At 37.3% G+C, this 22,339-nt stretch overlaps 5 protein-coding genes and 1 long non-coding RNA gene across 7 annotated transcripts; 4 read left to right on the top strand and 2 right to left on the bottom strand.

Moving 5' to 3' along the window:
• Positions 1-145: 145 nt before the first annotated feature.
• LOC144477199 (transcription elongation factor 1 homolog) lies at positions 146-1,138 on the bottom strand. The gene is made up of 2 exons (XM_078194705.1): positions 875-1,138; positions 146-811 (listed from the first exon to the last, which is right to left on the bottom strand). Exons 1-2 carry the CDS (start codon positions 988-990, stop codon positions 679-681), a joined length of 249 nt encoding a protein of 82 aa, XP_078050831.1. The 5' UTR covers positions 991-1,138; the 3' UTR covers positions 146-678.
• An 84-nt stretch (positions 1,139-1,222) lies between these two features.
• Positions 1,223-1,980, top strand: LOC144477198 (EKC/KEOPS complex subunit LAGE3-like). Its single transcript, XM_078194704.1, has 3 exons — positions 1,223-1,543; positions 1,622-1,750; positions 1,830-1,980. Exons 1-3 carry the CDS (start codon positions 1,527-1,529, stop codon positions 1,954-1,956), a joined length of 273 nt encoding a protein of 90 aa, XP_078050830.1. The 5' UTR covers positions 1,223-1,526; the 3' UTR covers positions 1,957-1,980.
• Positions 1,934-4,271, top strand: LOC144477196 (methylenetetrahydrofolate reductase (NADPH)-like). Of its 2 annotated transcripts, XM_078194700.1 has the most exons (6): positions 1,934-2,066; positions 2,686-2,872; positions 2,931-3,151; positions 3,230-3,390; positions 3,474-3,796; positions 3,864-4,271. In XM_078194700.1, the coding sequence occupies exons 1-6, from the start codon at positions 2,006-2,008 to the stop codon at positions 3,910-3,912; spliced, it is 1,002 nt and encodes a 333-aa protein (XP_078050826.1). In that variant the 5' UTR covers positions 1,934-2,005; the 3' UTR covers positions 3,913-4,271. The 2 variants fall into 2 exon arrangements, with proteins under 2 accessions (XP_078050826.1, XP_078050828.1); XM_078194702.1 differs by lacking the exons at positions 3,474-3,796; positions 3,864-4,271 and having other exon boundaries at positions 3,238-3,329.
• A 113-nt stretch (positions 4,272-4,384) lies between these two features.
• Kdn (citrate synthase) lies at positions 4,385-17,607 on the top strand. The gene is made up of 4 exons (XM_078194699.1): positions 4,385-4,521; positions 14,424-14,579; positions 15,244-16,167; positions 16,258-17,607. The coding sequence occupies exons 1-4, from the start codon at positions 4,477-4,479 to the stop codon at positions 16,522-16,524; spliced, it is 1,392 nt and encodes a 463-aa protein (XP_078050825.1). The 5' UTR covers positions 4,385-4,476; the 3' UTR covers positions 16,525-17,607.
• Positions 7,140-8,817, top strand: LOC144476897 (uncharacterized). The gene is made up of 3 exons (XR_013495099.1): positions 7,140-7,432; positions 7,517-8,593; positions 8,661-8,817. It is a non-coding gene; the product is annotated as an uncharacterized LOC144476897 (long non-coding RNA).
• Arl5 (ADP-ribosylation factor-like 5) lies at positions 17,335-21,483 on the bottom strand. The gene is made up of 3 exons (XM_078194703.1): positions 20,994-21,483; positions 19,844-20,288; positions 17,335-19,766 (listed from the first exon to the last, which is right to left on the bottom strand). Exons 1-3 carry the CDS (start codon positions 21,037-21,039, stop codon positions 19,718-19,720), a joined length of 540 nt encoding a protein of 179 aa, XP_078050829.1. The 5' UTR covers positions 21,040-21,483; the 3' UTR covers positions 17,335-19,717.
• Between the last annotated feature and the right edge of the window lie 856 nt (positions 21,484-22,339).

Raw genomic sequence — 22,339 nt, 5'->3', positions numbered from 1 at the left:
ATTATTGCAAATAAAACAAAGTTACAAATGAAAATTAAATGATTTATTCAAACAATTGTTGAGCTGTTGCAATATATTGTTTATGGTGTCATAGATTTCAAGTTGTATATCACATTCTGCTTGAAAGAAATTAAAAAATCAGAATTCATATTTTTAATTTTATTTGACTGTGATGTTATTATTTTGTGAAAATGTACATTTTACATACCACATTGTGTAAATATATATATATATATTATATATAATATTTATATGATTATATATCATGACTGTTACTCTAATAGAATATACAATATAAAACATTACATGTCTTCATTCTTTACATAAATATTATGTATATTGTAATAATTGCACTAGCATTCTTACAACTTTCATCTGGTAGATATTCCTACATGTACTTATTAAATAAGTACAATAGATTAAAATATAGCTATAATAATATCAAATGACTAAAATTAGTACAAATTAGTACTCAGTGGCATGTAACAACAAATATTTAAAATCCTGTTGCACTAAACTATTAAAACTATAAAACATAAAATGACATAGAATTGTTGTATACACATTGCACATAAGTTTGATATTAGTTCATACATTGCGGAATGCTGACATGTCAATAAAAAAGAATGAGTGATATCTGACAGTCTTGTAAATGTGATATATGGTGACAATAAATGATCAATTTGCATTCTCACATGCATCAATCCAATCATTATAAACATCTAATGGTTCAGAAAGTAAATTTATTGTAGTTTGGAAATCTTCTGCGCAGACCCTACAAGTAATCCTTGCTGTATTTCTTGGTTTATCCCTAAAAATGGAAAACAAGCAGTAAAACATGGAATATAAGTGTAACTACCATAAGTATACGCACATCTTAACCTCGCACGATTTTTCGTGATTGCAAAACGGACAATTAAATTGTGTATCTAAGGGTTGAATAGCTTTTTTTTTACTCGGAGGCTTTCGTTTACTTTTCCTTCGTCCCATTTCACCTTAAACGCTCGAAATTATGCAAGTTTATATTACAAAATAGTCATTTAAAATATACTACATCTACTCCCAGGCTTTGGTGCTGCACATGTGTATGTGCACATTATATTGTGAACTGTTGCGTACAATCACCGGACGTGGTAGAACACTGTGAAGTACGCAAAAAACTATAAACATATATGTGTACTACGTGTTATACGTGGACACACGAATGTACGCAAGAACGTGTTTACACAACTCTACGGTCATAACACTGAACTTATTCACGAGTTACAATTATTTCTTTAACTGTTCCTAATATTGAATGACATCATTTTCTTTACACAGTCAGTGAACTATTTATTAAAAAAGTAAATGTATTACAAAGTATGTTCGTAGAGCGTGTAGACATTGGTTATGTAAATATAAAACACTTTTATGTACAATACAACATTCATAGAAACAACATAAGATAGTAAAACAGTTTTTGAAGTTCTATGCTATTTTAAAGATATTTTCATATCGTTATTTTTTGTTCTTATCACTGTAATGCTATGACTCCTTTAAATGTGTATCCTTTAAAAAAAAAGAATTAATAATTGTATACATTATTTCACAACACTATACAAATAACCTCAACGCTGAGTAGAAATTTGTCTATACCTTTCCCATCACCAAGGGAAGCAGAAATTGTTTATCAAGTACTAAAAGTTGATAAGGAACCATCAAGGGGTAGTGTTTCAAAAGAATTAACATTAAATAATAATATATTGAAATTGTAAGTATACATCTATTAACTTTTTAGTATGCAACTTTACTCATATATTTGTGGAATTAATGTGAACTATTATTTTCAGAGTAATTTCTGGAACTGAAGCAAGAAAAGTTAGAGTAGCATTGACCTCATTTTTTGATAGCCTAATACTGGTCACAGAAACTATACAAAAATTTGGTCCTCCTGCGCCAACATTTGATTATTATTAAATAAATACTGTATCATCTTCCTCAGCTATTATATGTAGTACTCTATGAAATGGAGCATACTCCTGCACCATATGGACCAAGATCGGTCTATGGATATGCTTTATATATAGGTGCCAACATGCTATTTTTTTTATATTTAGTATGGGCAATTGTACCAGATCAAATTTTACATAGTTTAGGATTAACATATTGGCCCTCAAAATATTGGGCCATAGCAATTCCTATTTGGGCCTTAACGGCTCTAGCAACATTTGCATTTATTATATACCCGGCTATAAATTTATGCATGACACCAAACATAGATGATATTAGAACCATTACGGATAATCATTCACGTCAGAAAAAGGAAACAGTTCCAGGTGGTATACCACCTGTATATGACATTCCAATAACAGAAGTGTGCAGAAAGTTATATTTGCCAAAAAAGAAACAACAATAAATTTTGCAAAAAAAAATTAAACAACATAATATAAAATATTTATTTAAATCCTGTGGTACTGTAATTTGAATCAAATTGATAGTTTTATAAATAATTAAAGTATGTGTAATTGATATTTATTGTAGTAATGTTTTCTTATACTCTTTATTGGTACAACGAGATCTTCGTGAATTTCATGTATTGCATAACCAGATATTATCAAAATTTATCTTGCACAGCGCTCAAAATAAGAAAATGTGCTTATACAACAGACCATAGTGATTTCTATACAATGAGTGGTACCGTTTCAGAAAATAAAATGTACGAAAATGCAGTTAGCGGCGGTAAACATGATAAGGTTAAGAATAATTCTTTATGCGAAGACACGGTATATAATAATTTTAATGTGAGAAAATTATTAAAGGCTGCATTTGACGAAAAGAGAACATTTTGCAGCTTTGAAGTTTCGCCCACAAAAAATACTGACTTTTATCAAAGGTACATACGCATGAGTATTTAAATTTTTCATTTATATACGATAATCTTTTGTTTTAAGGTTTTTTACAGAGTTAAACAAATATCGTCCCCTTTTTTATTCATTAACGTGGAAAACGAAAGATGCGATAAATAATTATCTATCTTTGGAAGTGCTCGAACAGTTCCCAAAAAATACGGTCCTGCATCTTATTATTTGTTCTTTGACGCGCGCAGATATATTGTTTATTTTAAAGAAAGCATTGGATATTGGCGTGATCAATATTTTTGTATTACGAGGAGGTAAATATCTGTATAAAGGTATATTTCTAGTTGAGATTTCTAAATCATTTTTTTAATGATATCAAAATTAAATCTAAGATTCGAAGGTCTTGAATAAGGATTTCCCGTACGCTGCGGATTTAGTGCGTTTTATAAGAGACGAATTTGGTGATAGATTTTGTATATGTGTTGCTGGATATCCAGATATCCATCCAGAATCATCATCTAAAGAATCGGATTTGTTACATCTAAAAGAAAAAGTAACTGTTTTAATTGAAAATTTAATTTTCATGTATATTCGTGCAACTATACTGATACAATTACATGTTGGTGTATTTCAAAGGTTAATGCAGGCGCTGATTTCATTATAACTCAAATCATTTTCGATGCTGACGTTTTTATTCAATTCGTAAATGATTGTAAAGCAATTGGAATCAATGTTCCAATTATTCCTGGTATTTTACCAATTCCTAATTACACATGCCTGCAGAAGATGATGAAAATTTGCAATGTCAAGATACCAGAAAATATTTTGAAGATCTTAGAACCTATAAAACTCGATGACGATAAGGTACGCGATTATGGAGTAAAATTAGTTACAAACATTGTCAAAGATATAATTTCGAGCGGTACCTCTTGCGGGTTTCATTTGTTCACACTGAACAGGTAAATTTTTCAAATTTAGTGAACTGCAAACAAATTCAGAATTATTATATATATTTGTAAATTGTAGACCCTCGTTATCGTCGGAAATATGCAACAAATTGAAAATGTTTCAATGATTATCGAGAAATGAAGGAAATGTTCTGGACACGAAACGCATACATCACATTCAAGAAAAAACAAGCTTGAATCACCATGGTTTCTGTAAACTTCTTCAATAAATGAGATTGCAGCGAAATCATATTACGCGCCAAATTAAGTAATTGGCAATCGTTAAAAGTCCCTATATCGGAGCACACCTGAAATACCTAAAACATGGAATTATTTCCATGAATTGCCGACAACACCTACCGAGATTTCCAATAAATTTGATTCTCAAATCACAGGAATTATTCCCGACAATCCATTATTATAGTTTGTCAAGTCGACCTATATGTTGGTAAACATTTTCAACAAAGTTCCTTCGAGTCTCTTGCGGATTATAACGTGGTACAAAATTTCTAGATAGAGATGATCCTTCGAGGATCACTTTGCCGTTGTGCGCATGCGTCGTCGGCGTATCTGTGACGAACTAACAGAAGAGTTGGTTGAGTTGGGCGCCAGAGCTCCGCGTGGTCAGTTGGATAGTCGGTTTGACGGTAACGAGAAAGAGGAAGGATCCGCAAGCCAGGATATAAAGAACAATGGCACTCTTCCGTTTCAGTCCCAAACGCTGTTTGGAAGTCCAGGTACGTGACAAACGAAACCACCGAAAATTGATCGGTCTTCGAACGCAATGCGATATTTGAATGACTCTTGATACCATGCACGTTGTTCCGGTGCGAAATTCGAACTGCGAGCAGATGTTTGACACATATCATTTACATTCGTGATATCATCGTACGATTTTAACATTTCGATCATTCGGAAAGCACTCGCTTCGCGTTCTTTCGCTCTTCGACCTTTTCGCAGTTGCTAAACTTTGCGGGGACACCGTTAAGAGTCCAGACGCCGCGAGTTCTAGATACAGAGTAGGCATTTCATCGACCGACGATGGCCTAGTAACATGACCTATCAGACCAGCGAGGTGCAGATTCAAAAAATCACTGCACAGCATACACCTGTACGTTACCCGTGATAAGCCAAGGGTGCTTGATCGCTAGGATGCAAAGTTGCTTCATTTTTAACCGAAGCTTTTCTCGCGTATCGTTTTGCAGGGGACTGAAAAGCATTTTTGTAAGCCTCGATGTTGCATATTATTTCAGGGTGCGTATCGTTTCACAAACGATAATTGCAGAATCGACTCGTTCGATCCAGCAGTGACGTAAAGTATCATGAGAATAAACGAACACAAATCCACGGGTTCCGTGTTTCTGTAAAATTCACGAGAAATCGAATCGCGTGGCATAAAGCTCACCTGATAGAACGGAGCATTGATTCAACTAGGCCTGCGATAGGCAGTTACGTAAGAAAATTATACAGATCATATGATCGCTATCGTCTACTCCAAATTGCAGAAGACGTCGAAGATGATTGGTAAAAAATTATAACGAATCATTTTTCGTCTTAAATATGGAATCCGGAGAAAAATGCTAAGTTTTCGAAGGGTTTTCGCTGTCGTACGGCTCTATCAGATTTCTGTTAAGATCCACGAGTGACAGGGTAGAAGTAGATGTTGACGGCGTCCTTATTTTCTCGCGAAAGCGTAGAATTACTGGAACATCAGGGAACGCGATCGCAAGTTGTTGGCTTCATTGATCAATAGCGAAAAAAAATAAATAAATGGTCGTGTGCGTTTGAAACCGAGTACTGCCAGGTGCTACTATTATGGCGAAATCTCACGATACACGTATCGCCAGGTTTACGCGACCAGTTCCTAACCAAAATGGTCTCGTGTCGAATTGTAAGGCCACGGATACAGATACGGGGGCAGGAACGCGCGCGCGCGCACAAACACACACACACACACACACGTATTTGCAGGTCGCAGGAAAACACCGTGCGCGAAATACTTGAGAGCGTCTCCTTCGACATCTCGGATGTTCATTGAAGAAGTGCACCGCATTACAATTTCGTAAGGGATGATAATTTTAGAACGAATTCGAGGTCAAAAACTGTTCCGCCCTCTTGATCCACATTGGTCGTGACCTGTGCTTGGCAGACACCTGCTTACCGATCGTGTCCATGTGACACCGCTTCTCATGCGGAATGAACGATGATTGCAGCTTTAAATCGCGATCATTGATACCGTAATCGAACGCGTGAAATTCGAGGATGATACTGAGGTAGATTTTTATTTTTTCTATTTTATTATTTCTTCATGAGAAATCACGGAAAATCTGATAATATAAATGTAAATTAGCTTTTCAGATCGGTCGATTAACAGCGGCGTGCCGTGTACAAAGTCTACCTACGCGATTCTCGGCGCGATTTTTGGCAAATTCAAAGATTTCTAGCCAAACTTATACACGGCCAGCCGATTACCTAATATCAACGGATATACGCTCGTGACCTTCGGATCGCGTAACCTGCCCGCTGAGACGGCTATGCTTTTTTTAATTTGCTTTTTTTATAGAGCGAGAGATACGAATTGTAAACGTCCACTGCCCCTGATTGATACAGTCAATGTGCTACAATCAAAGCCAAAAATTCGTGTGCTTCATCGATCGTTTATCGACCACGGGCGACTATTAATATTCCCGCTATAAATAATTAGAGAAATGAAAGAGCATACTGTGCCCGATACCTAGCCCATCGCAGTTATAATAAGCGCACGATATAGCCCGTACAATTTCTATTGATTTAAGGCTTGCTATTATATCTCTTGTAAAATCTGCTCGATTAAATTCAGTATATAGGATATTTATGCAATTCTTTGCGCAAAGCGTACCGTGTAAAATTTATGTCGATACTACTCGCTCGTGTAAGTTCCTGCATACGATTACGATAGCGAGAACTCCGAGGGGACTTTTCAAGTACAAGTTCAGTTTAACTTTGAATCATCAATTGTTTGTAAGATGGGGGCGTTTCAGCGTTAATAAAGGTTGGATTGCGCGTGGCACCGTCTCCTGTCGTTTTAGCGCCATTTAACGATTCTATGGCGCGAAATCAATTAGATAATTGTAGCTGACGGGTGTATTCCATCTGGTAATGCCCTTCACAAGCTAGTTGGTTACGTAATCAGTGATAACGAGAGCTATCAGCCACGGTATTACACGATGTTACCAACAATTAATTAAAAGGACTCTTAGCGGCTCGTGATTCCATGGTGATCACCGTTATGCAATGCTCAAAAATTTGGTTAACATTAACATTGATTTAAACGCGAGATGTTATTTTTATTGAATTGTTTTTATATGATTCCAGTAATTATGCAAAAAGATGCAGAAATGAATCGCGTCGACCGGTTTGATAGACCAAAAAAATCTGTTGGACATTTGAATAAGAAGAACCTTATCTATTCGTTGGCGAGGAGTTTGCATGGTATTAAGAGACTTAATTGGACGGCGAAGGATTTAATAATGATCTGGCTCTATTCAATTTCACGTCGGAGATTCCAACAATGCCGATACCAAGTCAGACCGCATTCGAAAGTTCAGGAGAATTCCAAATGAGTCAGAGGGTCGGCAATCTCGGATTATTGCAGGCGAAATAATATCTGTAATCATATAAAACAGTATACGCAAGGTTTAGGCTTGCTACAAGTTGTAATAATAATGATAATAATTTTATTTGAATCCGTAGATATTGATGGTTGCAATTTTAAATTTAAATACTACATATTATTATATGTATTACAAGTATTACTATCATTTTGCGAAGAACGAATAGACGGGGTATTTGAAATATAGTCCAGTCTGACCCGACAGAAGAGTGATCGCATTCTCGAACCGCGACGCTATTCCATCGGTGAACTTCGGGTGCATGCGTCAATGGGCCAACATTGCCCGAGTGCACTGGGTTAATCGTATTACTTATTACCGCATTATCAGCGTCTTAATTTCATTTCGTATCGATCGGCCGGCAGGAGCTACTTATTGTCGGTTTATCGCTCGACTCGGCTAGACGCGTGTCGAAGTTCATACAACAACGAATCAATTATACGAGATTTAGGAGTGCCTCGAGCGTTCGACGCATTCCCACGAACGCATCGAATCCGCGGTTCACTGGCAAGTTGAACCGACGTTCGACCGCTGTTAAAGGGAACACGCGCGAACGTTGAGCAACTCGCCGAGCGAAATCCGTGACTGTAACAATCCACCGACACGTTCAGGTTTTTCTCTCTCGAGATGCTGGTGACGCAACGTGACGTCAATTTTCCGCTTACTTTGTACATGGATCTCAGAAGGAGATAATCCATCAAAGCTGTGCAGAGAAGAATTAGTAAATTCCATATGCGGTTCACGTTTATCTCCTTTCGATCTTCGCCGCGCTATTATCCGAGGATAATAATTGCAAAGTCGACAGTCTCGAAGCGAGCTAGTAATTAAAAATAAAATAATACTTCGTAGTCTTTCATCGAATAATATCCGTCTCGAGTGGTTATCAAGGCGTGTCCGATGATATAATTCCTACTACGAGACATAATAATTGTGACTCATAATTTGGAACAGCGTTGGGCGTGATTCACGAAGAAAGTCGTAAAAGACATAGGAATCTTTTAAAATGCAAGGAAAACTAATTAGGTGTCGTAATCTTTTCAGAAAATGAACAATTAATCTTATCTAAGCAGAAATTGTTGACCGCACCGCAAACGTGCACAAATTGCTCTTCAGTCAGATAAACTCGATTATTTTCCAATTGAACTTCGCTCTGCTAACGGTAAAGTAGGAACGTTAATAAAGTAATCAAACTTTTTAAATATACATATAATAATTCGTATGTGCAGGCAAAGAGAGCAGAAACTCGCACGTCCAATGACGTCACCATATATCGTGAACACGTGGGACGATATCTCGCATTTGCTGTAACAAAGACGCCACCTCGAATTTTCGGCTTTGGAACTAACATAACTTTTGAACTGTTATCACTAAACCATGGATCTCTGCGGAATAAAATGAAAGAAAAGCTATCTGATCATCGTTCCGCTCGCGAGAATATTAATATAGAGTCCGCGAGCCGATAACTCCCGACGGTGAAACTCATCAGGGCGTTAAACGAGTGGCATCTGTCACGTCGGATGAATCTTCCACCGGTGCACTCTCAACAGGCTTTGCATATCGCTTATAAATCAACAAATTTGTTTAAAACGCGTTCGGCAAACACCGTCGCGCGTTCGCGATCTGTCGCCGGTCGTCGTTTTATCTGTCATTGCGAACGAATTCGTCAAAAGGTTCGCTGTCAAACAGGAATTTTTCGAGTTACAGATACCGAGATAATATTGTCCGATGTTAATCGGAGAGTAAATTTGTCGCGCGATAAAACATCTCCCCAGTGCGTCGACTCGCGATACGCGAACATTTCTGCCAATAATCTAGCAAATACACTGCGGAGGTAGACGAGGACCCAACAACAGCTTTCGAACACTTTAATCGTTCAAATGATTATTTTTCGAACATTTAATCGTCGACTAAGCAAGATAAAACAGAAGGGTGATAATTTCTTCCTCGCATTGTATGCAAAGTGAGCACTTAACATTTGCGTCAAAGAAAGCTTAAAGTAGATAAATTCATTTACGCTATTCAAAATGAAATGTGCGAAAATACCTGCGTCGTTCTTCATTTCTTCCGCGAGCGTAGGGCCGCCACTGATACGCTAAAAATCAGGTCTGGTTAAATCGAAACGAGCGCGGGCCTCTGTCGCTACTCCAATGAATACATAGGTCATCGATCTGCGTCATTACGATATCTGACGTTGCTCGATGTTTTACGTAGACACATAATCGCCACTATGCATTATACATGCGTATAAAAGTACTTATCTCTCGCTTCCGTGCCTCCGTAATCATAACTTTTATATTTTGTTATGCCAGTTCATCGGTACGCAGAGGTTCGATCAAGTATTCGATTAAATCGCTGACGGCAGCAGCCACTTCGAATACGACCCCATTGTTCTACCGTCGACTATAAAATTATAGTAAAATTATCTTCGACGCGAACGCGTCGAATCAATTCAACCCTATCTTCTCCGGACTATACAAAAACCAAGTTGCATCTAAAAAGGATATTCGACAGTTCTTACGTAGCATCGGTGCAAATAAAAAGATCTCCAATTTATTTAATTCGATGAAAAAGAAAATGCAATTACGAGTGATCGAATTATATAATGACCTGTCTATCCGACCATAGCGATTGCATCGATCACTGGCAATCCTCATTGGTATGTAATACCATTTACAAGTTACGCGGGTATTACAGAATACGTTATATTATATAATCGCGATCGCGTTTTGACCTTTGTTCGCCACTGAGCTAATTGCCGATAGCGAAATTGTAAAAAGTAACTGCCGAGGAAATTGCACCGTCTGCAGTTAAGTGCAAAAATTGTGTCGAAAACGGAATTCTTTAAAAATTCGACGACTGGAATTTTGTTTAAATGTTAGAATAATATCGCTTCGCTGAGCATTGTCAAAAATGAGAACATTTTACCTCTATGGAATTTATAAATTTGTTATTTTACAATCTAATACGCGTCGAACGACAAGTTTCCTCTAAAAGTCAAATAAATTATGTTTGTCGTTGCTCTGAAAAAATTAAATGAATTTCCAGTCAACCGAATAAATGACTCACTGTCGCCAGGTTACTGTTAATTAAATTTGGCGGCGAAAGAGCCGAATCCGGACGGCTCTCCGTGTTTGATCGGCGATGATACGCGGCGCGGATATGAAAGTCGCAAGCAATCTGTTCAATTAGTATTCGGTTACATCATCGTGGCCACAACTTGATATCCTTCTTGCATTACGACCTAAGTATGTTGTTACTTACGTTTCATACGTTAAATTCCTGGTATCCGCTACACCGTCAACGATACGAGACGTGTAAAACATACTCTCACGCTATTTGAACATCGGAACGGTATACGGACGCTACAGGTGTCGAATATACGATTTCTATTCGCAGCAGGTGCGATGGAAATGTTCAGAGTACGTTCACGCGGTATCATAATTCATAGTCGTTGCAGCATCTCTATAATTTCTTTAAAAATAGTTATTAATTACTGATCAATGACTTACCAATTAACTTTCGCATTTTTACGCCTTTTACTGCAGACTTGTTGCAATTATCGCGAACAACCGGCTTGAGAATTATTAAGGCAATTAATTAATAGAAAAGTAACATCACTGAACAGTATAATTTCTAAAGATTACATCAGTATTACACACTATTTCCTTCTTACTCAACATTTAGATGGAAGCTCGAACGGTAATGAAAACTCGAATGTGCATCTAATTTATTTTTATCTCTACCACTCTCTTGTCAATAACTATTGTTACAGCATGTCGAACCTCACGTGTGCCAATCGCGTTACTGTATTATAGCCAGCGAATTTCGAATGTAATCATTTTGTAACATTGAACGTGTTGCAAAGGACGCATACCTGCTTCGAACGTTTTTTAATCATGTGTCCATCGTGCGGCACCGTCGATATTATACAACAGTTGAAACTGTTTTATTTTCGGAACGCTTCACTCGTAATTTTGGCCAATTTCCAGATACGATATTATACATTCATGTCTTTGTTGTACACGTGTGCGTGTACAATGAATCGTCTGTACAATGGAACCAACAAACGTGTAATAAGTTACTCACGGTTGCGTAAAAAATTGTCTAATGATAGGAAAATGAATATGGAGGATCGTGTTTTTGTGCTTTGCGAGTTTTTTATTTAGTGAGAGCGTTAAATAAAATCGAGATCATTGCTTGACCAGGGAATTTAGCATCTCCGATGAATGAAAAATCGAATGTAAAGGGTTAAGATTAGGGTGATCTAAATTCGGAAAAATATATTACATTGGGCAATTTAAAATGTTAATAATTTTCCATGTATTATTTTAAAGCCCGGGTGAGCATGATTTGCTAAATAATATTATTAATATCTCTGATGAATGGAAAATCGTGTTGAAAGGGTTAAGATCTAAATTCGGAGAAAAATTATGTTACAACAAAAGGGAGGCTCTCCGTTTCTCGATTTGGCATAAGCGTACAATACCGTACTTACGTAAACGCGGCACTGGTTCATACAGTGATTCAGACTAGTCGTTTCCAACGGTGACGCGCATAATTTGTTTAAAAAAAATATTCACGCAATAATTGAGTCGTAAAAATAAGTCGCGACACGCGATGCCCTACGATTTATTAAAAACGAAACAGGCTATGTATTTCAGTTTCGTGACGAGATTCGCTTTGTTCCGTGCTTTCTACGGTTGACCTTGCATAACACACCGGATGGTTACGCAATGGATCACACCTTTCTAAATGTATCGCGTATTAAAAATAGAATGGTCACAAGATTAGCGGAGCTATTTTTACGATTTCGAACATGTCCTCGATTTCCCCTGGGGTACCTTGATCTTGACTAAAACAATCGGTCATCTGTCAGTCCGCGTCTCGATTTCCTCCGCTTCGTTAATCACCTAAACTAGATTAATTGCTTCAATCATGATCTCCTCTACAATACTTTCATTGTTCTGCTTTTACGTAACGAGTTCTCGCGACATATCGATCGAAAGTCGTCGAGTATCGTGTTTTTCTCCAAGACTCATCTAAATTCGAACACGTGACATAACTTAACATCTATAAATTATTTTATAATAGCTTGTTTTTAAACATTATTTTATACTGTGCCTCGTAAAATACAATAATACTCTAAGAATTTTATTCTAATATTAAGAATATTATATACCCTAAGAATATTATTTGGTTCGATAGCGTTTCGCAATTAAAGCAGGCGATGCTAATAAAAATCCTACAGTCCGACGAAAATGCAGGCCTCCTACCGACGTATTGTTTATCAATCAAGGCCCGACAATGGGCACGAAAATCCACAGGACTAGGCCGGTCATTGTCCCATTTACCTTCCCATTGAGATCACGCCTCGACCCAGTTCTTCATCCGCGCTATAAAACGTGCCGGTCTTCCTCTCCACGTATGTTTGCTCCTGGCTTCGTGTATTTTCCCACAATCTACAGATTGAATGCGCCACTCCAGATACAATGACGTGTCGTCTCGCGAAAAAAAAGTCCGTGGAGCAGGAGAGATCTAGTAGCCATTGCACAGTAGTTGAAACGCAGCGTTGCTCTTAACTTATTAAACAATTATATAAATATATTTTAATAAGGCATTCATTAAAATACCAAATACTAACGCGACATAGTTTTCGCAATTTTTATCTATATTTATAGTTTGAAAATCGAACTCCGAAACGCGCGGTCCGATTAATTTCCAAATGCCGCGATTCGCGGCCGCAAATCCGCGCGCGCTCCTCTTTCTCTTCTCTTTCAGCTTCTCTTGGCTCCGCATTATTAATATATTCCCCGGTGTCATTTGCCCAAGGTCCGCGCTTTGATAATGAACTTTAACGCGGGACCTCGTGACCCAAAGCCGAAGCTGATTCGCTGGAAGCCCGGTGGTCTTTCGTTTCCTTCTGCCGGGACGACGATCGTTAACGTTCCCCGTATACGACCGTTCACGTGTTCCTTCCGTTTTAGTTTTTCTTTTTTTTTACGTAATCTCGGGGATCTGCGGGCAACGTAAAAACCGTAGGAACAATTTTTCAGATTAGATAAAACCGGGTGCCGCGAACTCTGCGACACGTGGACAATTATTTATAGCGCACGTGTGTGAATAATCGGATGCGACCGATGTTAAAAAGCAATAATTAGATGGCGAATGTCGTAGGAAAAACCTAATCATAACTCATCGTTTCTTTGGCCTCTCTGCTGTACAGTTCTGTGCATAGAATTCTATAATGCGCTTATTACGTCAGATTATGTATTCCAATTGTATCGGAACGAACATGGTAAAGACAGGAATTCGTGCAGCACCGAATGAAGATTTATTTTTAGAGCTTGGATCTTCGAAACCGAACGGCGCGGCTGTTATCACCCGGCATCAATTTCAGGGAGATCCTTCACTTGCGAGCAGTATCTGGCAAATGTATATCGTGACGAGCTCGTTCGTTATTTTTACGTAATCCAGAAGCCACGCGCAATTGTTCGGCATAATCCATCGCAGCTGTTGCTTCGAATCTCGCTTACGATAACGGGTTTATTGGAACGAAAATACCGTACACTAATTAGAAAATAATTAAATTAATTAATCAGTTATTAATTTAGCGCCGATTCGATTCCGTCGTTGTCTCAATGACGCTGTAAAAAAATGCACATTAAATAAATTGAAAAATTGCTTGCACGTTCTTAAAACTGTTTTTGAGGAGAGATCGATTGAACGTTCGAACAATGGAGGGATCGCTCGTAAAGTCGCTCGCAAAATTGTTATCGTTGATTAGCGCTTCCGGTGATGATCGCGTATCGGTAATCGATGCGATCGTCAGCGGATGTTTTTGCTGTCAAGGCGACCGCTCTCTATAATCCTCGCGCGATCATCGGAGGGCATCAATCAATTGGCCCTCGACACCGTGATTCGATTATCAGCAAACTGGATGGGAATCGTCGATGATAAATAAACCGATCCCTTTCATTTTCTGATTACAGAAGTTGGCTACCCCGGTGTTCCTGAGATCGTTGTCCGACGCCTCGACCGATCTGAGGAAGGTCCTCGCCGACAAGATCCCGAAGGAGCAGGAGCGCGTCAAGAATTTCCGCAAGCAGCATGGAGCCACGAAAGTCGGCGACGTCACCGTGGACATGGTATGCAGCGGCTAATCGTTGCGTAATCGGAAACAGGCGGGATCGCGTGATAGCGGAACAAGAATGATCGTTCGAGAATTCATCGCGATTGACAAACCGCGGCGGTTAGTTCTCGGCGTATTAGCCTGCCGCGCCACGTGGAGACCGAATTTTTCTGCCGGGAATCAGCGCAGCCGATGATTATTTTTTTGTCGCGTTGATAACGAAACAGCGGAGACACATAAATCGGTAGACCACCGCGATACGGGTGTGCACCGCGTGCTTATCATGTGATTATTGCGGGCGTCTCTTAATGACGATTGATTTCTTCTCTTATTTTACGTATTCTATATTCGGACAAGGACATCCGACCAATTCGAAAACGATAAAAGTTTCGAAGCGGCCTTGGATACTTTCCATTAATTTACATCTAGACTTCTCGATGGAACTTACCGGTTTTCGAGGCATCGGTATGCATAGAGATCAATGTTCTTCTTAATAGAAGATTATTATATCTACTACGTTTATACTATTTTACTAAGACTTGAATTTGCTTGGCGACCCTGAGCACAGAAATAAGTTAACATTGTTCCACGCTCGGAGGCCTCACAGAGTGCCAGCAATGTTCTATTTATTATAGGTCTCTAACGTTAACAATAGAATTAAATTTATCCTAATATTGCAGATGTACGGTGGCATGCGTGGTATCAAAGGTTTGGTATGGGAACCGTCTGTGTTGGACCCCGAGGAAGGTATCCGATTCCGTGGCAAGTCCATTCCCGAATGTCAGCAACTTCTGCCGAAGGCTCCCGGTGGCGCGGAGCCGCTCCCGGAAGGTCTTTTCTGGCTACTGATCACCGGTGACGTTCCCACCGAAGCCCAGGCGAAAGCACTGTCGAAGGAATGGGCAGCGAGGAGCGCCTTGCCCGACCATGTGGTGAAAGCTTTGAACAATTTCCCCAAGTCGCTCCACCCAATGTCCCAGTTCTCGGCTGCGATAACGCTCTTGAACAGCGAGAGCGAGTTCGTGAAAGCCTACACGAAGGGTGTACACAAGACCAAGTACTGGGAAACCATTTACGAGGATTCGATGAACCTGATTGCCAAGCTCCCAGTCGTGGCAGCTACGATATACAGAAATCTTTATAAAGGAGGCAAGGGCTTGGGATCCGTGGACGCCGGCAAGGATTGGTCGTGGAACTTCGCGAACATGCTCGGCTACGACAACCGCGAGTTCATCGAGCTGATGCGCTTGTACTTGACCATCCACTCTGACCACGAGGGTGGAAACGTATCCGCGCACACGACCCACTTGGTGGGCTCGGCGCTGTCCGACCCGTACCTGTCCTTCGCGGCTGGTATGAACGGTTTGGCTGGACCGCTCCATGGTCTCGCGAACCAAGAAGTATTAGTATGGTTGGAGAAGCTGCGCTCGCAAGTTGGAGACAGCCCCAGCGACGAGAAGCTTAAAGACTTCATCTGGAACACTTTGAAGAGCGGACAAGTCGTTCCCGGATACGGTCACGCTGTGCTCAGGAAGACTGACCCTAGGTACACTTGCCAGAGAGAATTCGCCATGAAACATTTGCCGGACGACAAACTGTTCAAGGTAAAATCATCGTATTTGACGTTCGTCGTATCTTGCTCTTAAAGTTGCTCAAGATCTGTTAATTAATTGATACAATATTTCTACTTCCAGCTGGTCAGTCAAGTATACAAGATCGTTCCCCCGGTACTCTTGGAAACTGGCAAGGTGAAGAACCCGTGGCCGAATGTAGATGCTCACTCCGGTGTACTGTTGCAATACTACGGAATGAAGGAAATGAATTACTATACCGTTCTGTTTGGAGTGTCCCGTGCTCTCGGTGTCCTGGCTTCTCTCGTTTGGGACCGCGCACTTGGTCTGCCAATTGAGAGGCCCAAATCTCTTAGCACTGATCTCCTCATGAAAGCCTGCAAGGCTTAAGCGTCGTCTTTGTTTATACGAGAGTAAAAAAAGAAATGGAAACGGTATCAGAATCATTGAAAACTCTAAGTTCGTGTCACACCATCATCATAATTTCTAGGAACAAGGAACTGACTGCTTCGAATTATGTTACGAATGTTGTCGATACACGGAAAAGTGTAAGTCTCGAACTCATTTCGAATTCATTTTGATATGACTTCAACGAAGTCGTTTTAATTGCCGAGTGTTGTTAAAACGATACGAGGCCAGGTATTAGAAACAATGATTAATCATCTAACGTAATGATGTATTGTTCAAACGTAAATATTCTAAAATGAAACATCGTGGTGTATTTATATTGTAAAAACTCTGACAGACATTGTTGATTCCTAATAATAATGGAAATGGACACGGTGAAGTTTTTACATTATAAAACCGTATATATATATATAAAATATATTGGTCGAGTATACATAGTTTAAACTGCCAAATCGATTACGAGAACATAATACCACGCGTTTTTAATAGTAGACACGGTTCATTGTAAATATATTTGTCGCTTTACGTTTAACTTAAATAGTAACAACTTTAGAAGTAACACCACGATACGGATCATTGTAATAACAATTAGAGAAAACGTACGAAAATAATGCATACAAAAGTTAGCGGCGTGCATAGTTAACATTTTGCAGACACTGTAATTTAACAGACACTGCCAAAAGGATATCAGAATTTTCTGGGACGTATAATCCAACTGCAATAAGCATCTTTACTTTTATTACCGTAGCGAGGAAGCATTATGTAGGAAGTTTGTCTTTTTTGCAGAGAAAGATTGCAAAAAAACTATTCTTAGCAAAGTACACCTTTATGCAATATAAAACGAATTACATAATAGGGCTAATGGGATATTGTAAACGGTGTTGCAATGTTAATGCACCAGTTATTGGTTAGAAATTTTGTTCAATACATAAAAGATATGCGGCTCAATCGCATAGAGTCATTACAATCTGCATAAATTAAAAATACGATGACCAGTGGTAGATCCACTGTTAAGAGAATGAGTGAGTGTGTGCGATACTTTATTTATAACGAACGTGAAAATAAATAGATCTTTGAGAATCACGTTTACTATTTCTTCTGCCCAACAACTCGGTACATTTTTTTTTTTACAAACGAAGAATTATTTTTAATGGTCAGTTAGTATTTCAAACCGGAACCGAATATAATCATATTTATTATTATTTAAAAAACCATATTACAAACGAATTGAAGAACTTAACGATTCCACAATGCAAACTAGATCATGGAAAATGTACGTTATTTTTTATTACAATTTTATGCGATTACATATTTATTCAATAGATTATCCATAAAATATTCAGCATTAAAAAATAAAGTAATAAAAAATCTATATGCTAAAGGAAGTGTAATGCATAATTTATTATCTATTTAACGCAAAAGAAAATTTAATATTTTACATTGACTTCAGTCCATATATCAGTTAACAACCTCGTTTGCGATAATTTGATTTATATTGTACAAATCGATTAACAATGACCAATACGATTCAACACAAACACTGGTATTAATTCTCATGTGATTTTGCTCCCACCGACCCAAACGCGATGTTTACATCTAACCCAGTACATCCAACTAATGTGAATTGTGAACCCTCATCAAAATAAAACAACTTGTTAATTCGTCCTGCATATTTCACAACTTTTATGTAACGAAAACCGTTAACGAGAATATATACATAATAGTATTGTGTACAATCTGCAATATTATATCATATATACGGCAATTAATGCATTGTTTCTCAATATGAGAAAACCACTGTTTATATTTTTATGAAACTTTTTAAATGTATGATCTCACTCTGGCTTTAGACGGCATCTTCCATACAATGATCTTAATAATTTCTACGATGGTTTCTTTTGCATGTGCTATTAATATTTTAAGTTTTAATAGATGTTAAATACTGAAGTATTTCTAGCTATATGAAAGTTAGTTGTTCTAAGTTATGAAGTAAATAAAATAAATGAGACAGCTGTTAATTGGATATTTATGGATCAAAGAATCAAAATGATTCGTTAATATTTACAATGAGACGATCAGCTTTTTTCTACAAGAAAATATTCTTTTCATCAGCAAAGAATATTATTCTGATAGATAATTATCATTCTCCTACAGAACTCAGAGTCAATGTTCCCAACAAACAACCGTCCCATTGTTGAATCCACGTATCACAGAGCAGTAAGTATTCTGCTTTCAATCGTTTAATTGGATTTGTTGAATAAATCTAGCCATGAAATCTCGCAAGACGTTTGCTGTACCAAGCACTGAGAAATGTTCAAACTCGCACAGAAACTTGAAAAATATGTGATTCAATTGGTGCTAGATTGGATTTTACTTTTTAGAATTGTTTACTACTAATGCGGAGTATAAAAACTATGTACATAGGTATTGTTTTGAAAATCGTACAGGCCAAATAATTTCTATCCGCATATCAACCAAATAGAATAAACTACCTAGTCTTTTTTTTTACTACAAACACAGGTGGACGGGATCAAGAGTAAATTCTATATTTTCGACACGTGCATACAGATTTCTTGATCGAATTTTTTCGCCGAATAAAAAATAATATTTCGTGCTTTTCAAATTGTAATTTAAATGCAGCATTTTATATCCAGCAATAGTACAATTGTATTGATTAACTTTAATAGTGGCAGTCCTGCTGTAAAATGTTTACAATGCACAATCATTCTTTGCAATAATAAAAAGAAAATTCGCTATACATATTTCTCATAATTTAACAGTACCCTCTATAAAAGACTTTTACAGTTCTAAATTTTTCAATTTCTTCTATAACATAATATTATTTTTTACACTTTTTATGAAGAGAATAGTTAAAACGTTACTTTACTCTTATATTATAGATATAATCATTTGCTATCATAGTTTATATCACATTAATAGATAAGAGTTTACCCGTCCACCATTTGACACGTTAAGTGCCTGCAGCAATAACTGTGATCAGCATATACAGTTACATTTCAAGTTATGCATGAAGCTAATGTACCATTTGAAAAATGATCATCCATTCTAGATTCATTTGTACAATTTTGTTAGAGTGGCACAGTAACTTACAATGAACATATACTTTACAGTTTACATATCTTATGACATTTAAAATGAATCCTCATAATGTACGTCATGTCTTCTTTAAACGTCCAACAATCCATTCTAAACCTTGATACAGTCTGAAAAAAAATTGTAAACAATTAGATTATGGATGTAAGAATTTGTACCGATACACAATTAAATTTTTAATCCTTACCCTTCTCCAGTGAGTGCACAACAACTTTGTATATGCCACTGATGTTTCTTAATTGATGTTAAATCCAATTGTCTAGATATTTCTGCAGCTGTCATACTACCTTTTAAATCTTGTTTATTAGCATAGACTAAGACATTAGCTTTACTTAATTCCTCGTGATTCAGCATTGAGTATAATTCTTCTCTTATAACACCAAGTCTTTCTCTATCTGTACTATCTATAACCATTATTATAAACTCAGTGTTAGTATAGTATGTAGACCATGCTGCCCGTAGACTTTGTTGTCCACCTAAGTCCCACATTATAAAATGAATATTTTTCCAAACTACTTCTTCTACATTCGATCCAATAGTTGGTGATGTATGAACAACTTCATTCATTAGGAACTGGTACAATATAGTTGTCTTACCAGCATTATCCAAACCAACCATAACTATCTTATGCTCTGCAAAATAAAATAACACGATTATAATTACTTAAAAGTCTGTCAGATAGTAGTGCATGAAGTATACTGTAAGAAATTTGCATCGGATACTTCACAATATGTGTGAGTTTGTTCTCTAATGGATGAACACAAAAGAGAAATCAAACAAACATATGCTAGCACGGACATGTATAAAATAGGCCACCTATACTGTCACAAGACATGATTTCTGATAACTCCAGAAGTAAATATTTTAATCACTGTAATCGATCTAAATCTTTTAGATTAATTACAGCAGCAAATACAACACTTATAACTGAGTACTTATAAATTTCTATTTTACCTATTATATAAAGATTGCAATGATTGGAATGTACTTTCACTTCATTACAGGCTTTCTTCAACATGACAACCTCATTAGAAAAAAGAATTAACAATTTTACTTAACTTAAATATAATGCGAACGATCTTTTTATTAATCTTAATAAACTTAGAAAACACTATTTACAAGAAATATTTTCGTGTTCATAATCACTCTACATATTTGTTGAATACGAAGAAAGACGAACGTTGCTTTTTTTTTTATTTATAGATCATGACATACGAAACGCAATTTAATTATTTTTTTATCGTTAACGACAAATCATAGCGTGTAACATTTGTATGACGCGACGCTCGAAAGAATGGAATAATCATGTATGGTGTTAGCGCATATATGGAATTTACCTTCATTGCCAAAGAGACTCCACAATTTTGCGAAAAGTAGTCCCATATTGCTTCAGTCACCATATAACTTAGACAATAATGCTTCTTTAATTGTATCACTGTACAGGCTTAGTCTTAATAAAAAGGATGTTTTTGGTTTCAGAAATAGGACATCTCATTGTCATAGGGTTATGTTCTTCTTTCCATGGTAATCCTTCTCAACACATTTTCCAAAAATCTGCGTCATCGCCGACGTTCCACAACGTAAAAGACACACGGAAAAACTGTTACAGACTGTTGAAAACTCACTAAATAGAATGCTAAAGTGAAAGAAACATACGAGGACCTTCCCTAATCTAATCAAGCAAATCGCGACATGTTGCGTTTCCAATTAAAACATCCATAAAGGAAAACGATCCAATCATCGTCTAGCAATAACTGAGAGTGGTGTCAGTCTTGTATACACAAGCATTGATTGGAGATGAACAGCGTCTAACGAAACGCGCGTAAAATAATATTGTAATGTTAAATCGTAATATTTATTTTACAATTTGAAAGATTAAAATGTCCTAGTAATATCTATTCGTAATCAGTACACATAAAACTTGTTTTACGCGCATGACTCATATCCCGTATACACTTTAGGCTTCGACCTTTAAATGGATGGTCTGAAAACATTAATTTTGGCAAAATTAGAACACAAAAAATTGAACCAAAAATACGGAATTGTTAAGGAAAATCTGCTACGTCGATATCGTTTACAAAAACAAATGAAAACATTGCGAAACGTAATTAAATTGACCTTTCAAGTTTAGTTAACTATTATACTAATCAATTATATTTGGCATTGTTATTGTTTGATTTTTTAGACTATATTAATACAACAGAGTCTCCTGAACAGATCTGTGTCCTTGGTTTAGTTTTTCATGCCATAATTTAGTCATAATTAGTGTTTTTAGGTGACCTCGCATTATGAATTTTATGAGCGATCGTAGCGCCTCTTTCGGAGAAAAATCGAAGCTCTTTATGTGATATTTACAGCGCCAATTAGTATGTGGCAAAACGCTCAAACTGTTAGCCAAACGATGGCGCCACCTGTGGCAAAAATCTGAAAGCTTCGTTTTGGCTAACAGTTTGAGCGTTCTGCCACTTACTAATTGGCGCTGTACGAACCTCGTAAAGAGCTTCAGTTTTTCTCCACAAGAGGTGCCACTGTCACCCGTATTTGTAGAATGCAGGTCGCCGAAAAACATTAATTATGGCAAAATTATGGCATAAGAAAATTAAACCAAGGGCACAGAATTGTTCGGGAGAATGCGCTGCATAAATATCGTGTAAGAAAGCCAAACAACAATGACGCAAAATAT

This window comes from Augochlora pura, chromosome 11 (genome assembly GCF_028453695.1).
Source record: "Augochlora pura isolate Apur16 chromosome 11, APUR_v2.2.1, whole genome shotgun sequence".
Lineage (NCBI taxonomy): Eukaryota > Metazoa > Arthropoda > Insecta > Hymenoptera > Halictidae > Augochlora > Augochlora pura.
The sequence above is the reverse complement of the archived record's forward strand: the minus strand, read 5'-3'. Positions and strand labels throughout refer to the sequence as shown.

Coding starts and splice junctions, on each gene's coding strand:
- LOC144477199 (XM_078194705.1), bottom strand. CDS start 990: ATGGGACGAAGGAAAAGTAAACGAAAGCCTCCGAGTAAAAAAAAAGCT. Junction 812..874: donor AAATCGTGCGAGGTTAAGAT/GTGCGTATACTT, acceptor TTCCATTTTTAG/GGATAAACCAAGAAATACAG.
- LOC144477198 (XM_078194704.1), top strand. Junction 1,751..1,829: donor AATAATAATATATTGAAATT/GTAAGTATACAT, acceptor TATTATTTTCAG/AGTAATTTCTGGAACTGAAG.
- LOC144477196 (XM_078194700.1), top strand. CDS start 2,006: ATGGAGCATACTCCTGCACCATATGGACCAAGATCGGTCTATGGATAT. Junction 2,067..2,685: donor TGGATATGCTTTATATATAG/GTGCCAACATGC, acceptor GTACCGTTTCAG/AAAATAAAATGTACGAAAAT. Junction 3,391..3,473: donor TGTTACATCTAAAAGAAAAA/GTAACTGTTTTA, acceptor TGTATTTCAAAG/GTTAATGCAGGCGCTGATTT.
- Kdn (XM_078194699.1), top strand. CDS start 4,477: ATGGCACTCTTCCGTTTCAGTCCCAAACGCTGTTTGGAAGTCCAG. Junction 14,580..15,243: donor GCGACGTCACCGTGGACATG/GTATGCAGCGGC, acceptor CTAATATTGCAG/ATGTACGGTGGCATGCGTGG. Junction 16,168..16,257: donor CGGACGACAAACTGTTCAAG/GTAAAATCATCG, acceptor TTCTACTTCCAG/CTGGTCAGTCAAGTATACAA.
- Arl5 (XM_078194703.1), bottom strand. CDS start 21,039: ATGGGACTACTTTTCGCAAAATTGTGGAGTCTCTTTGGCAATGAAG. Junction 20,289..20,993: donor GAGTCTCTTTGGCAATGAAG/GTAAATTCCATA, acceptor TTTATTTTGCAG/AGCATAAGATAGTTATGGTT. Junction 19,767..19,843: donor TGTGCACTCACTGGAGAAGG/GTAAGGATTAAA, acceptor ATTTTTTTTCAG/ACTGTATCAAGGTTTAGAAT.